At 31.9% G+C, this 15,725-nt stretch overlaps 1 protein-coding gene across 1 annotated transcript in view; it reads left to right on the top strand.

Annotated features, from left to right (window-relative positions):
• EYS (eyes shut homolog) overlaps positions 1 to 15,725 on the top strand; it is a 1,462,097-nt gene that overhangs the window by 468,176 nt on the left and 978,196 nt on the right. The window contains 1 exon segment of the mRNA XM_069488330.1: positions 14,137 to 14,282. Within this exon segment, the coding sequence (XP_069344431.1) occupies positions 14,137 to 14,282 (146 nt within the window).

Raw genomic sequence — 15,725 nt, 5'->3', positions numbered from 1 at the left:
CATTATTTCTCCAAATATGCAAATACTAGTGTTACTCTAGGTTACATAGCTAGAAATAGAATTGTTGAACTATTGGGTAGAAATGTCTACATTTACTAAATTATGTTTATTTTTTTCATTTCATTTTGAAAAATGAAATATTTGTACTCCTAACAACAGTAAATAAATGTTCCTATGGTCATTGTCAGAATATTCCATTTTGGGCTGTGTGTGATATCATATCTCATTGTGGTTTTTCTCTGCATTTTCATGATTATATGAGGTTGAGAAATTTTTCATATATTTTGAGATATTTAATATTTTCTTTCTAGAAATGCCTAATTATGACATATGCCCATTATTATTCTCTTATTGATTTGTAAGAATATTCATATATTATAATTACTAATGCCTTTGTTAGCCGTATGTATTGAATATATCTTCTGCTAGTTGAAACAAATCTTCACGTTCTTTATGAGTACTAAAACTGAAATTTAATATATTTGAATTATTCAATTACTTTGTGGATGGTTTGCACTTTACTGATATCTTATTTAGTGTTGTTTTGTCTACACTAGGACAAAAGAATTTTTTATTATATTTCCTTTTAAAATATTTAAAGTCCTTTTCTTTATATTTAAATCTCATGCATAAGGATTATTGTGTATGTGAGTATATGTAGTACAAAGTAGGAATCAAAGTTCATTTTTTTCACACAAGTAAGTAATGTGTCTGCTATATGTATTGAATAAGTCCATCTTTTACTCACTGAACTATAATGCCTTGTTGGTTACAGATCAAGTTTCCCCATAAAAATATGTCTATTTCTTTGCTTCTATTCTGTTGCTTATTCAGTTAGTCATACATGCACTAGTGCCGTAAATCTTAATTACTTACCTTTGAAATATTTCAATACAGGTATGGCAAGAAATATCATATATTTTAACTTTTTCAGGCAGATTTAGTTATTTTTGTCAATTTTGTCTGTTACAATCAATGGAATAAATTCTGTTAAATTTTATTCTACGTAATATACATCCAAACAAGCAAACTAAGACCAGGTAGAATTTTGATAGGAATTTTATTGAATCTGTAGGTCAATTTGAGGAGAATTAATATCTCTTTATTTATTTAGGTCTTTGAAAATATCTTAAAAAAAAAAAAAAAAACTTTAACAGATTCAACTGGAGATTCACTGGTTAGAATACAAAAGAACTCTTTTTCCAGGTTACATCTGGACTCAAGTACTAGGGGCTCTGTTTATCTGTCTTGATAGACATTCAGCATCTAAAATTGTTGATATTTTTTCAGATCTTGCTTAAGTTTTCAATAGTTTTTTATTGTTTCTATTATTTTCTATGGCCTGTCTAGCTTTTTCATTGTCTAATCTAGTAAGATGAATGGGGATATCTGGAATCACCACCCCTGCAACTCTCAAGCCTTTTAAGGTGACACTAATCACTGTAAGTCCCATAGAAATACAGAACTGCTTTCAGTTTTCAAGTCTTGATGAGTCTGATGGGCATGGCAAGATCTTCCAATTGAGCTTTTCTATATAATAGTTCTTATTCCAATGTGGAGATTCTATTACTAAGTATATCAACTACACTATACATTCAAGTACTGTGGGGAAAAAAAAACAAAACCAAACAAAAGATGGATTTGTGATCTCATCTTCCCTGACCTCACTAATCTTGTGCTCCTACAGGTAAAGCGCTGGCACTTCAGAGATAAGCATAATTTCAGAACAGGTACTAATAATTCCTAAAAGGTCTCGATATTTTTCTTTCACCAGTGAATAGTCATACTGGTAAATGGCCTCAGATTTCTCTGAGGAAGTCTTTAGGAAGAAACATGGACCAAACTATATAAAAGATTATTCTTCAAAAAGGCACACCCCAGCCTTCATTTGAAGGACTAAGTCTGTGATGTAGCTTAGATTTGGGAATTGTGTAAGAGACTGGGAATCCCTACAAAGTCAAATTGGATTATGTTTCTGTCCTGCAGACCTATACATTTCATTTTGTATATTTAAATTAGCACATTAGTAGACTGTCCATATATTTCATCTCTAGAAACCAATTCAGCCATTAATCACTGCCATAGTTAATTAAGTCAGTCCATTGATCTCCACCCAGCCACTGTGAATCAATACATTGATCTCTCCTATTTCTCTAATTTATGTTCTTATTTGCTTGTTTTGTGTCTGATAGTCAAGCATATCCAACAGTCTTTGTGCAGTCTTATATTTCGTTATTCTAACTCATATCAAGAAATTCAATTTCACTGCAACTTCCAGCACTGTCATTTCCAGCCTATAAAAATTACCAATGCAGAACTCATTAAGACCATTAGTGTCTCCTCACTAACCTTGTTTTTAATACTTGGTGAATGGAAGACTCTCCTGAGTCAATGGATTTTCTTCCTAGAAGTTTAGAAGGTCCTCTTATATTCCCTGGCGATAGAAATTAGGGGTAAATGAACAATTTACACATAATAGGCCCATTCTAACATTTCTATAATAAGGAGTCTATGAACTGCTCCCTCTACTATACATTATACCAAGAAAACTCTGACATTTAATTTAAGCTGAAATTAAATTTTATCTTTGAGTAGCTGGCCTACCTAACACTACATCCAGATGCTCATATCAATACTTTAAATCATCTCTTTCCACTCATGTCAATAAATTCAGCTAATCTGAGGCATATTTATTCTACCTTGGTCTGACTACCTTAGATTCAGACCCACATGTACAATTGCCAACTTTGTGACAGTACAGATTGGTGAAGTTATGTCTCTTTTAGGGTATCGCCTATCTATTCTCATAGTGTTTACTTCTCTCATCATCAACAATGGAATCTAACTCTTTATGGATTGAAACCAATAAGAAATGTTAGGGGTTGGACCACAGAAAACAGGCAACAGTTTATAAGTCAACTTTTCTAGCTGAAGTTAGAAGAAGGTTTTATACAGAGAAGAACAACTTGCCTAAAACATGGGAGAGATTTTGCCTCTACTGCTAAGGGAAATTAAAGTGAATTTAGAGATTTAAATTCCTTAGCTATAACTGTCCTCTGTCTACAGAAGATATCTACTATATCTACTATCTGGGTTTTCTATTGTTACTAACAAAAATATGGAAAACTGAATGGTTAAAAAAAAGCAGTCATTTGTGATTATTTTCATATCTGTAGTCTTCTGAAATTTGGCTAATATAGGTTTGATTCATCTATATTTCTCTGGAACACAGCAGAGGTGTGGGAAGCTTTTTCAGGTCTGTACATCAGTTGTAAACCTCTGTTCTGAATGTCTCACTCTCTTTGGACCACTCTGTTCTTCTCAAGAAGTGTCAGAAGCTCAAGAAAAAAGGCACAAACATGCAAAGCCTCTTAAGCCCTAGGCTCTGAAATAGTATCCTTCTACTTTTACCTATAGATCACTGTTCAAAGAAAGAATCATGGACATGCCCAAAAGTGCAGGGCAAGGAAGCATTCTCTGTCCCTGATGAAACTCTGGCCAAGGAGAAGAATGGTAAATAATTAAGATAAAAAATACAATCCACCACAGATTTTTATCTTTCCAATCTGTTCTAGGGCAGGACCTTAAAACCTTCCTCTGGCAGATGTTTGAGGCAGTAAGCTGTTACTGATAACTGGGTGGAAGCTTTCATAAACTATTCACTAAGCATTGGCTTAAGGTAAGGTTAAGAGGATGTGAGAAAAACAGGGAAACACTATGAATGAGCAACTCAAAGAAAAGGAAAAATAAGTGATTAGAAAACACATTTAGGGAACCTGAAATAAAAAGATATTTTCTCTCTTCCCAAGGCATAAAATTTCATGGGCGGATGAAGAGCTATTTTAGAGAAAGTGTTTGTAAAGTTTAACATATACATACCCAGTAGAAAATCTTGACTAAGTATAAAGGCTGTATGAACAAAGATATGCATTTGCAATATATTTATAATGGTAAAATTTGGAAACAATCTAAACAAATAAAATATGAAATAATTATAAACAGAAAACTATCTATTATTTACTATAAATAAACTATAGGACTATATATCACTTAACTATTGAAATATGTGATTGAGTGAAAAAAGTCTCAGAATAATATTTGTAGCACATATTTAGTGAAATATAACATTTTGAGAAATATATCACAATTTGGTGATTTTTCTCTTGATAGAAAGGAATGGAAAAGAATGAATCTGGATGGACAGATAGTCACTTCTCGTGTGTGTGTGTGTGTGTGTGTGTGTGTGTATGTATGTGTTATGTATTTTTTCCTTAAAAATTTTGTAAAAACATGGAAAAATACTAAGATGAATTAAATATGGATGATGGGTTTATGCGTGTTTATTATTCTATTCTTAGAAAATTACCTGATGTAAATTTTTATAAAAAGTGCCATTTTCATGTCTTTTGCTGACTTTTTATTGTGGTTGTTTGTTTTTTCTTGCTGATTGTTTGAGTTCTTTGTAGATTCCGGATATTAAAACTTTATCAGATGTATAGTTTGTGAATATTTTCTGCCATTCTTTAGGTTGTCTATTCACTCTGGTGATTATTTCCTTTGCTGTGCAGAAGCTTTTTAATTTAATTAAGTCCCATTTATATATTTTTGTTGTTGCTGTATTTGCCTTTGGGGTCTTAGTCATACATTCTTTGCCTAGGCTGATGTCTAGAAGAGTTTTTCCTACATTTTCTTTTAGAATGTTTATGGTTTTATGCCTTACATTTAAGTCTTTTATCCATCTTGAATTGATTTTTGTGTATGGTGAGAGATGAGGGTCCTGTTTCATTCTTCTGCACGTGTCTATCCAGTTTTTCCAGCACCATTTATTGAATAGGGTATCTATTTCCCAGTGTATGTTATTTCCTGCTTTGTCAAAGATCAGTCGGTTCTAGGTAGATGATTTTATTTCAATAGTCTGTTCCATTGGTCTATGTTTCTACTTTTATACCAGTACTATGCTGTTTGGGTTATTACATCCTTATGGTATAATTAGTCAGGTAATGTTATGTTGCCTCCAGATTTGTTCTTTTTGCTTAAGATTACATTGGCTATTTGGGCTGTTTTTTGGTTCTAAATGAAGCATAGAATTATTTTTTCTAGATCTGTGAAATATGATGTTGGTATTTTGATGGGGACTATGTTGAATATATAAATCACTTTGGGCAACATGAACATTTTAATAACATGGAGCATTCTTAAATATTTAATAATATTTATAATATTAATAATAAATACAAATATTTAATAATCTATGAGCATGGGATGTTTTTCCATTTGTTTGTGTCATCTGCAATTTCTTTCCTCAGTGTTTCATAGATCTCCTTGTAGAGATCTTTCACCTCCCTGGTTAAGAATGTTCCCAGGCATTTTATTTTCTTTACAGCTATTGTAAGTGGTACTGAGTCTTTGATTTGACTCTCAGCTTGACTATTATTAGTGTATAGAAATGCTACTGATTTTTATACATTGATTTTGTAACCTGAGACTTTGCTGAATTTATTTATCAATTTGAGGAGTTTTGGTGGAGTCTTTAGGGTTTTCTAGATACAAGATCATATCAACAGCAAAAAGCAATAGTTTGACCTCCTCTTTCCAAGTTTGGATACTCTTTATTTCTTTCTCTTGCCTGATTGCTCTGGCTAGGACTTCTAGCACTATGTTGAATAGAAGTGGTGACAGTGGTCACCTTTGTCTTGTTTCAGTTTTCAGGGGGAATGCTTTCAACTTTTCCCCATCCAGTATGATGTTGGCTGTGGTTTGTCATTTATAGCTTTTATAATTTTGAGGTATGTTCCTTCTATGCCTAGTGTGTTGAAGGTTTATATTATGAAAGAATTGTATCATTATCAATGTTTTTTCTGCATCTATTGAGATGATCATATGGTCTTTGTTTTTGTTTCTTTTTATGTGGAAAATCATGTTTATTGATTTGCAGATGTTGAACAATCCTTGCATCTGTGGGATGAAACCCACTTGATCAAGGTACATTATCTTTTTGATGTGATATTGGATTCAGTTTTCAGTATTTTCTTGAGGATTTTTGCATCTATGTTCACAAGGGATATTGTTCTGTAGTTTTCTCTTTTTTGTGTTCTTTCTTGGTTTGGTATCAGGTGATACTGCCTTCATAGAATGAGTTAGGGAGGATTCCTTCTTTCTTGATGTTAGGGAATAATTTCTGGTCACCAGTTCTTTGTAGTTCTGATAGAATTTGGTTGTGTATCCATCTGGTTCAGGGCTTTTTTTGGGGGGGGTAGAATTTTTATTACTGCTTCAATCTTACTGCTATTATTTGTTTGTTCAGAATTTCTGTTTCTTCCTGATTCAGCCTAGGGAGATTGTACATTTCCAGGTATTTATCCATTTCTTCTACTTTTGCTAATTTGTATGTGCAGAGATTTTTGTACTATTCACAGGTGGTATTTTGTATTTCTGTGGTGTCAGTTGTATTATCTCCTTTTTCATTTATGATTGAGCTTATTTGAGTATTTTCTATTTCTGGTTGATCTGGCTAGTAGTCTATCTTTTTTCTATCTTTAAAAAGAAGATAAACATATGGCCAACAAATACATGAAAAAATGTTCAGCATCACTAATCATCAGCGAAATGCAGATTAAAACCACAATGAGATACTACCTTACAACTGTCAGAATGGCCATTACTAAAAAGTCAAAAAACAATAGATGCTGGCGTGGGTGCATAGAGAAAGGAACACTTGTACATTGTTGGTGGGACTCCAAATTGGTACAACCTCTATGGAAGGCAATATGGAGATTCCTCAAACAAATAAAAGCAGACTTAGCATTCAATCCAGCAATCCTACTATAGGGTATCTACCCATAGGAAAATAAATCATTTTGTCAAAAAGACACCTGCATTGGAATGCTAATCTTAGTGCAATTCACAATTGCAAAGATGTGAAATTAACTTAAATGTCCATCAATTTATGAATGGATAAAGAACATGTGACATGTATGTGTGTGTATATACACACACACACACATATATATACATATATAAACATGGAGTTCTACTCAGCCATAAAAAGAAATGAAATAATGTCTTTTGTAGCAACTTGGAGGGAACTGGAGACCATTTTCCTAGGTGAAGTATCTCAGGAATGGAAAAACAAACACCATATGTGCTGTCTGATAATTTGGAGCTAAATGATGAGCACACACGATCACAAAGAGATGTAAAGAATATATGGAAACCAAAAAGAGGGGAGGGTGTTACAATGAACACTATTCTGGTGATTGGCACACTAAAAGCCGCAACTTAAGCATTATACAAGGTATCTTTGTAACACAAACATTTGTACCCCCTTAATATTTTGAAATAAAATAAATGCCATTTTCAGCAAGTTAAAATATTTCAAAGACAAAGATCAATTAAGAGCTGAAAAACAAACTAGTCACATTTTCTTATCTCTTTTGAAAGAAAGTATTTTTTTATTTAAAAAACTTTGTTTTGGTGTGTTTTTAGTCTATTGATATTACATTACCCATTAAAATATTTGATATAATCTAACAACTCAGTTAAAACCAATAATTTTATATTTAGTGCAAAGTAAATTAAACTCTAGGCATATAAAGAAGAAAAATATTGAAAAAGTAATTCACTATATAATATGCTTAATGTTTATATTCATCTTTTTAATCTGTCCCATTCTCTCTCATGTTTATTGAAACTGTGTCCTGCAACAATTAATGCTTAACTCTAATGACATCATTTTAGAATGAGTTTGCTGAGATATGACAGCATACGAATGACAGCCCCAATTAATCTATGAATCTATTGCAAAAGTAGACACTGAAATTGACATTTTCTGACACTTGGTAACTTATACTATCCAAAAGAATTAATGTCTTTTTAAGTCACTGTCATTAGTTCACTTAGATCACTCACAACAGTATCCATCTGCTGAAAATTTACAACTAAATACAAAATTCACCAGAACAATTACAATAACAATGGCTGGCATATTACAAAAAATGAGAATAAAATTTCTAAGCATTTGGCTGATGTGATTATCATAGCCAAACCATTATCAAAAAGCATATTGTTTCCTACCAGTGTGTGATAGTCATGAGTTTAGCAGTTCTTTACTGCTACAAAGTTGAAAGTGATTGATTAATGTGCATCTAACTAAAAGACTAAAATATGTACATTGTTTTGTAAATTGTGTGCCTAGAAACTAGTCATCAATCCAAATTACTTTTATTCTACTGAACAGACTTTACTATAACACCATTTTTTCAGGTTAACCACACCCATGTGCAGTCAATTGTAGACATAATAAAGACATATTGAAAATATAATACCTTTAAACTATATTACATATAAAATATATTAAGGTATATATATGTATAAATATAATGAAAGCATGTTGGAAATATATAGATTGTTCATGTTCTAAGAAATCTCATTAATTGTAAAGAACTGGTTCAGAAATGCAGTTTTAGTATCATGAGAAAAAAGTATGAAAATATTTAAAATATATTATAAATTCTTTCAAAATTTGAATTGCTTTAACATAGGCTAAAATATTCTTATCAGTCAGTTTCAGCAGTGACACTTTATATAATAGTTTTATGTTTTTCTTTTGGCTATAGACTTTTATAAAATTATCTATTGAAAGAAATATAAATCCAGTCTTATTGCAAATTCATTTTTAAATCAAAACTCATTTAAAAATTCTATGCTATGTCTTTGATCTTGTAATATTATTTAATCTACTTAATGATTATATTTTAAAATAACTCAGCTTTCCAGAAGCATAAAAATGATTCATCTGCTTATTAATTTCTCTGTCATCTGGGATAAGATAAAAACAGGATAAAAGAATAATATAAATAAAATGTAAGCATGGGCTAATTTTAGGGCTATAAATTCTTGTGATTATCTTGTATTTTTCTATCTTCTTTCATTTTGGCAACATAATTTTATGTAAATTACAGTTCTTTATCTCTATTTTAATGTATTGAATTTTCTTCAGAAGTCATCTGTTAAAATGTATCCTAGTGGGTGGAAAAGTATCTTGAAAACCTATCTGAAAAATTTAGGGTGACCATCGAATTAAAATATAATATAAACTAGAATGTCTAATACTTTGACAACATATTTAAGTGTAGTTCCACTAAAACTTTTGGAGTAAAAGCCTTGCATTTAAATTAGAAATTTTTATTTCATCAAAAATATATTTCATGATCTTAATTGTTGTCTTGAGATACACTATGTTTTTAGATATGTGCCTGTGTATTTTAAAAGCTGTTACTACAGGGTTTTAGGACAAGGAAAAAATATTTTAGAAACCTTAAATGTAAAATGTAATAATTACTATAAATTTGACTGGATCACTTAAGACATTAATAAAATCAGGCTCGCTTTTATTTTTTTCCCTTAGCCTCAGTAGGTGTGGTCAGCATAAAAGGGACCTGCAGCATGCAATAGTGAAAGGAAAATTATTCTAAAGCTGGACAGACTTTGCGCTTTAGCTAGAAGCCAGTAAGCAGAAAGTTTGGTGAAGATCCCTTCAGATACACCCTATGTACCTTTTTTTTAAATAACATTTTGAAGGGCCAGGATAGGGTGCAAAGTAAAAAAGTTTTGCCTGTTCAGCATTGTTCTTACCTTTTTTATTAGAGGAGGGAGTTGGAAAAGAGCAGAGGAGAAGGAAGGTGCGAGAGAGAAAATATACATGTACCTTTTAATTCTTCTGGGGAAGACTAGATATAGAGATTCAAGGTAGAAGCTGTGTTCTACAGTAAATGTTTATTTTTATAGGAATTTGCCCTCATATTGTTTATCATGGTGGAAAAATAGGAAAAATAAATTAAATATTTTCTGTAAACTGTCTGTTCACCAGGACTGCTATCAGTAGTGAATCTATAAATTTTTTTAATCTTTGCAAAATTTTAGATGCCATTCACAAAGGACACTAGAATCCCAGGACTTGTTGGCATCACTATTAACAAAGCAGAGATCCTCTACACTCCAATTAAACAGGCGTCTATGGATTATCTATCTTTAATAATATTTAAAATCTATTTTATCTAAAAATACAGCATGTTTTTGCAGTGTGGAAAATTTTAGATTCCAGAAGTAGCTTCACAAATGAGAGAATTTAATAATGCTTTTGATTGAAATAAAAAGGAGGAAGAGGTTCCTGGAGTAGAAGTAAAGAATTCTTGGAAGAAAATATTATTATGATCCATAATAATAAAGATAATCCTTTGCATAGATATCTGCATACTGAAGACGTTAGAAAAGTAATACGTGTATGTATATTTACTGTGAGATCACCTTTAAAAACAGAAGAGATAAGGTAAGAATTTGAGATTCTGAAAACAATTTACATAATAAATGTTTACACTTAAAAAAAGCACAGAAAGGAAAAAGCAGAACTTTTTGAGAACCTCATTTTAAATTAGTGTAAATATATTTAAAGGAAGAGCATGTAAGCAAACAATAAATATAACATGTAGTAAAAACTAGAAAAGGATCCAAAAGGCAAAAATTCAGAAGGAAATTACAATTGAAAAATGAACAAAGAATTCTAGGTAGATGAGGAAACCTTAATCTCGTCATACATCTTCAAGATTAACTACACAGACAAATAAAAATTAAAACTAAACAAATCTTACATCTTCAGCGTAACAATAAGATGGTTCACAAAAGATTTCCCATTAATTGATGGAACAAATAAGTAAATATTAAGATAATGAAAATTTAGTTTCTCACTGTTAAAAAAAGGAATTTAATATATGAAAAATGGACTGGACTGAAATGAACCCTATTGTGTTACTTTAGGCATAAAGTATTTTGTATGAGTTCATGCATAAATAAGTATGCATTTTAAACACACATACACAGACATGCACATAGATATAGAAATGGGCTAATGTGTGTGTGTATATGTGTATATATATAAACACACAGTTATATACATATATTAATAACAACTATGTGTATACATACATATAGCAATATATGCATACATATAGCTATGTTTATACATACATATAGTGATGCATATATCAATTATCTTGGTTTCTAAATAACATTCTTCACTTAAACCAAGTCTCCTGGGCAAAAAATGGGTGATTCCAGCTCTAAGACGGGGAATGTATCAAGATAAATCTGGAACATCTTGTGCTAGAAAGTGATAATGCTCAAAGAATGATGAAGACATGTCAAAAGGGAAGAGAAGCCAGTTTGGAGAGGTTCCTTTAGCCAAATCTCAGAAAAAATTGAACATCAAGATAAATAAAAATAGTTATATATTTTTACAAAATAATTAAATAAATGAATGAATGAAAAGGAAAAACTCTTTCAAAAGCAGAATGTCAATTAGTAAGTGAATAACAAACTGATAAAAGCACCCTTTGACAAGTAGTATAGAGATCATTGACTTGGATAAGAATCATCAGTGAAGAGCATCTCCTATTTTGTTTATTCAAGTCTCCAGATTTTAGCATTCGATCAATCATGAAGCCCCTGAGAAACCTTTTGTATTCACAGAAAACAAAATTTGGGTGGCAAAAGACAAGAGATATCCTGATTTTTAAAATGAGAGCAAGTGTGTGAGAGAGAATTCTATAAATTGAATGAGTTATTGCTATTTAGAAGAGATTGGGCAAATTAGGAATAATTATCACAAATATATCATTGAGAAGCAATATTCCAAACTAGAAAGTACATTTTGAAACTTCTGGAAATATGATAAAACTGTCATAATTACATGAAATAGATGCATAAATTGAGATGAACATCATTATTTTGGTTTTTTTTTTTTTTTTTTGAGACAGAGTCTTGCTCTGTTGCCCGGGCTAGAGTGAGTGCCATGGCATCAGCCTAGCTCACAGCAACCTCAAACTCCTGGGCTCAAGCAATCCTTCTGCCTCAGCCTCCCAAGTAGCTGGGACTACAGGCATGTGCCACCATGCCTGGCTCATTTTTTCTATATATATTTTTAGTTGTCCATATAATTTCTTTCTATTTTTAGTAGAGACGGGATCTCGCTCTTGCTCAGGCTGGTCTCGAACTCCTGACCTCCAGCGATCCACCTGCCTTGGCCTCCCAGAGTGCTAGGATTGCAGGCGTGAGCCACCACGCCCGGCCTATTTTGTTTTTATAGTGATATAACATTTTCAAATTTGTCAATATGAAAAAAATCATTTCTCGATATATCTTTCATTGCCACATTGAGAATTATGTGCTCATTTCCTACTTACTCTGTAATTCCTGGAATCATCATTAATTCATTGAGAACACCCAATAGTAATCAAGGGCAGTATCATTAACAAGTATATCTTGATTTTAGTAAGGCATTCAATAGATTCATGTTACTTTTGCTGTAGATGGGGATGTATTAGCAAGATGGAGGAGATGAAGAAACAGTTTTATTATTTGAACATAAAGGAATCAGTAATTGGACTAGTGTTACCCTAGGAAAGTGATCACAGTCAATTCCCTAGTCACATGGAAATCCAATTCTCTTTTACACCAACGTGGTATTGCACACACAATTTTAATGCTTTCTGTCCAACTGATACAAGGATCCCTCACTCTTTTTTATTAATTTTTAATTGACACATCATAATTGTATATATTTATAACATACAATGTGATGTCTTTATATATGAATGCATTATGTAATGAACAAATTACAAACATTTATTATTTTTTTGTGATGGGGACTTCCAAAATCCTCTCTTCTAGATATTTTGAGATATCTAATGCCTTATTGTTGACTATAGTTATCCTACTGTACAATAGGACACCAGAGCTTATTCTTTCTTTCTAATCTTAACTTTGTACCCATTGACCAACCTCTCCCCATCCTCCTCCTCTGTCTGTCTGGCTTATTTTATTTAACAGATGAATGTATAAAGAAAATATGGTGTATATACACAAAGAAATACTATTCAGCCATTTAAAAAGAATGAGTTTTTTCTGGCCGGGCGCGGTGGCTCACGCCTGTAATCCTAGCACTCTGGGAGGCCGAGGCGGGTGGATTGCTCAAGGTCAGGAGTTCGAGACCAGCCTGAGCGAGACCCCGTCTCTACTAATAATAGAAAGACATTATATGGACACCTAAAAATCTATATAGAAAAAATTAGCCGGGCATAGTGGCGCATGCCTGTAGTCCCAGCTACTCGGGAGGCTGAGGCAGTAGGATCGCTTGAGCCCAGGAGTTTGAGGTTGCTGTGAGCTAAGCTGACGCCACGGCACTCACTCTAGCCCGGGCAGCAAAGTGAGACTCTGTCTCAACAAAAAAAAAAAAAATAAAAAAATAAAAAGAATGAGTTTTTGTCATTTGAAACAACATGGATGAACTTGAAGGACATTACGTTAAGTGAAATACACCAGGCACAAAAAGATAAATACTACATGGTCTCACTCATATTAGGAATCTAAAAAATCTGATCCCACCCTTTCTGTATGACTAATCAATAAAACTTTTCCTATCACCTCTTCTTGTAGTTAGCTGTGCTTTCATAGGGACTGTCTTTATTGACATACATTTATCGTAATATTTACATGTCTATATTCCTAACTCATTCATGAGATTTTCAAAAGCAAGCCCAGCTTTTATTTACACTTGGATCTGGGCATGTAACAAATGTCTGGCACTCAGTCAGTTAATGTGCATTGGATGAGTAAAGGAAAATCATGGGGATGTTAGACTTCCGTGGTCATATAAATGATGAATGAGGTTAATTAGAATTCCCTCAGAAAATCTGAATTAAAATATGGCTCAAAAGCTTTGTAATGAAAGTTGGTAAACCCTCTTTGTCTAGACTTCTGAAAGGAAAAACTGTGTACGGCTATTTTTGCTAAATGTACTTTTTCTATCAAGTTAATTTCATCTATCAAAATTATTTCCATATTTTGATATTAGCATTTATCAAGTTTATAGTAATTATGTCCCCAAACATATTCCTTTTTAAAATTTCCCACATGGAGAACATTTGAGAAGAAAAAATATTTTAAAAGGGGAATTGCTATATTTTTTAAAGGAAATTATAAAATGGATATATTTTCATTTAAGTCAAAAGTCTTGAATTCAATACATATATACTATGTATATAATAAATAATTTTTTTTCCTCATTTTCCCACTTTTCTCTAGATCTTTATGTAATTGCAAACCTGGGTACCATGGATCCTTCTGTGAATTGGGTGTGAGTGAATGTAAAACCTCACCTTGTCTAGATGGAGGAAATTGTGTTAACAGGAATGATGGATATAAATGCCTCTGTGCCCCTGGATACACAGGTAAACCTAAAACTACTCTGTCTGTAACAATATATTGCTGTCTCTAAGTAAATGACAACCTCCTATTTATGTCTCAAATCAGAAATAATCTTCCGGATGCAAACACGGCAGGGATGTCAAAAGATACTCTGTCTCTTGTAAAAGAACTTAATAAAAACTAAAATTATGTGTTTGTATCTATAATTTGCTAAATAATAAGACTATATTTTAAAGTATTTTACATCATTTTTTAAAGTGAATTTATCTGAAATATGTTTGCATGGCTATAAGTATTGCTATATGAATAATCTAAGGGAAAAACATTGTTATACCTGTTATACAAATATTGTTTTTTAAATATAGTGATTAGCTTTTTAAAACACTTATATATTGGAAATCAATAAGAAAGCCCTTGTGAATTTAACGTTTAAGCAGAAAATATGATTTGGAGTTAGCTTTCTTAATATGTTATTCTACAGCATGAATTGAATCCAAACATAAAGTCAAAAGTTATCAAGGAACTAATGGAAGGTAGAGGCATTAGTTTTCTAAACTTCTGGTGAGAAATTGCATTTACAAAATACAAAAAAACTGTATTGTTTTGGCATTCCAGTATTAATGATGTGGGTCTAACAAGATGTATTTAAATCTCAAATCTCAGTTTATTAATATCTGAATTTTATAGCACTGGAATCATATGGGTTCCTACCCTGAGGGAAACTAGTTAAGTAAGTCTAATATTAAGTTTTCTGCTGGCAAGAGTGAAAACACTAGACAAATGGAAATTAGACTGACAAAAATGATAGGAAACTAGAAGTGTTTCCAGAGAATAGGTGATCAAAAAGCATGAGAAAGTTAAGTGACCTGAACAAAGAATGTGCAGGTTTCTTTCCTGAAAAAATCTTGATGGCTTCAGAGAAGGTTACCTTGGTAACAATTGCTACATGCACAAAAAGTCTCAGATTAATTCTTTCTAAAAAAAAATTATCATTATCTACAGAATTTATTACATAAATAATCAGCATTAAATTTTGGCAATAAAACAGTATACTTTCTAAGTTTCATATTGCCCATAACCTTCCAAATTATTAAGATTTCTATTTGGGACCATAGATACCGAACTAGCATTACCCCTCACCATGATGTTGTTCTTGCTGTTGTTACTACTGCTGGCTGTGTTAAAATAAGAAATGATGGACTGCGCTCAGTATCACTGAGAAAAACATTTTGTAAAGCTAACATCTTACTCTAATATTTTAAATTTATCTTAACATTTGAAAGATTAACATGTATTTTATTTTTCTTTTGACAACCTCTCTAATTTCATTACAAAGTATAAATGACATTGGCTAAGATGCTACTAGTAGCAAATTAAGATTTTCTGATATGCGTTTGCCTACTGGTTTAGCTACAAGTGAATGAAAACTCAATTAGTTGTTGGTTTTAATAAACAGGGTCTATTTT

Source organism: Eulemur rufifrons, chromosome 15, assembly GCF_041146395.1.
Source record: "Eulemur rufifrons isolate Redbay chromosome 15, OSU_ERuf_1, whole genome shotgun sequence".
NCBI classification, from domain to species: domain Eukaryota; kingdom Metazoa; phylum Chordata; class Mammalia; order Primates; family Lemuridae; genus Eulemur; species Eulemur rufifrons.
The sequence above is the reverse complement of the archived record's forward strand: the minus strand, read 5'-3'. Positions and strand labels throughout refer to the sequence as shown.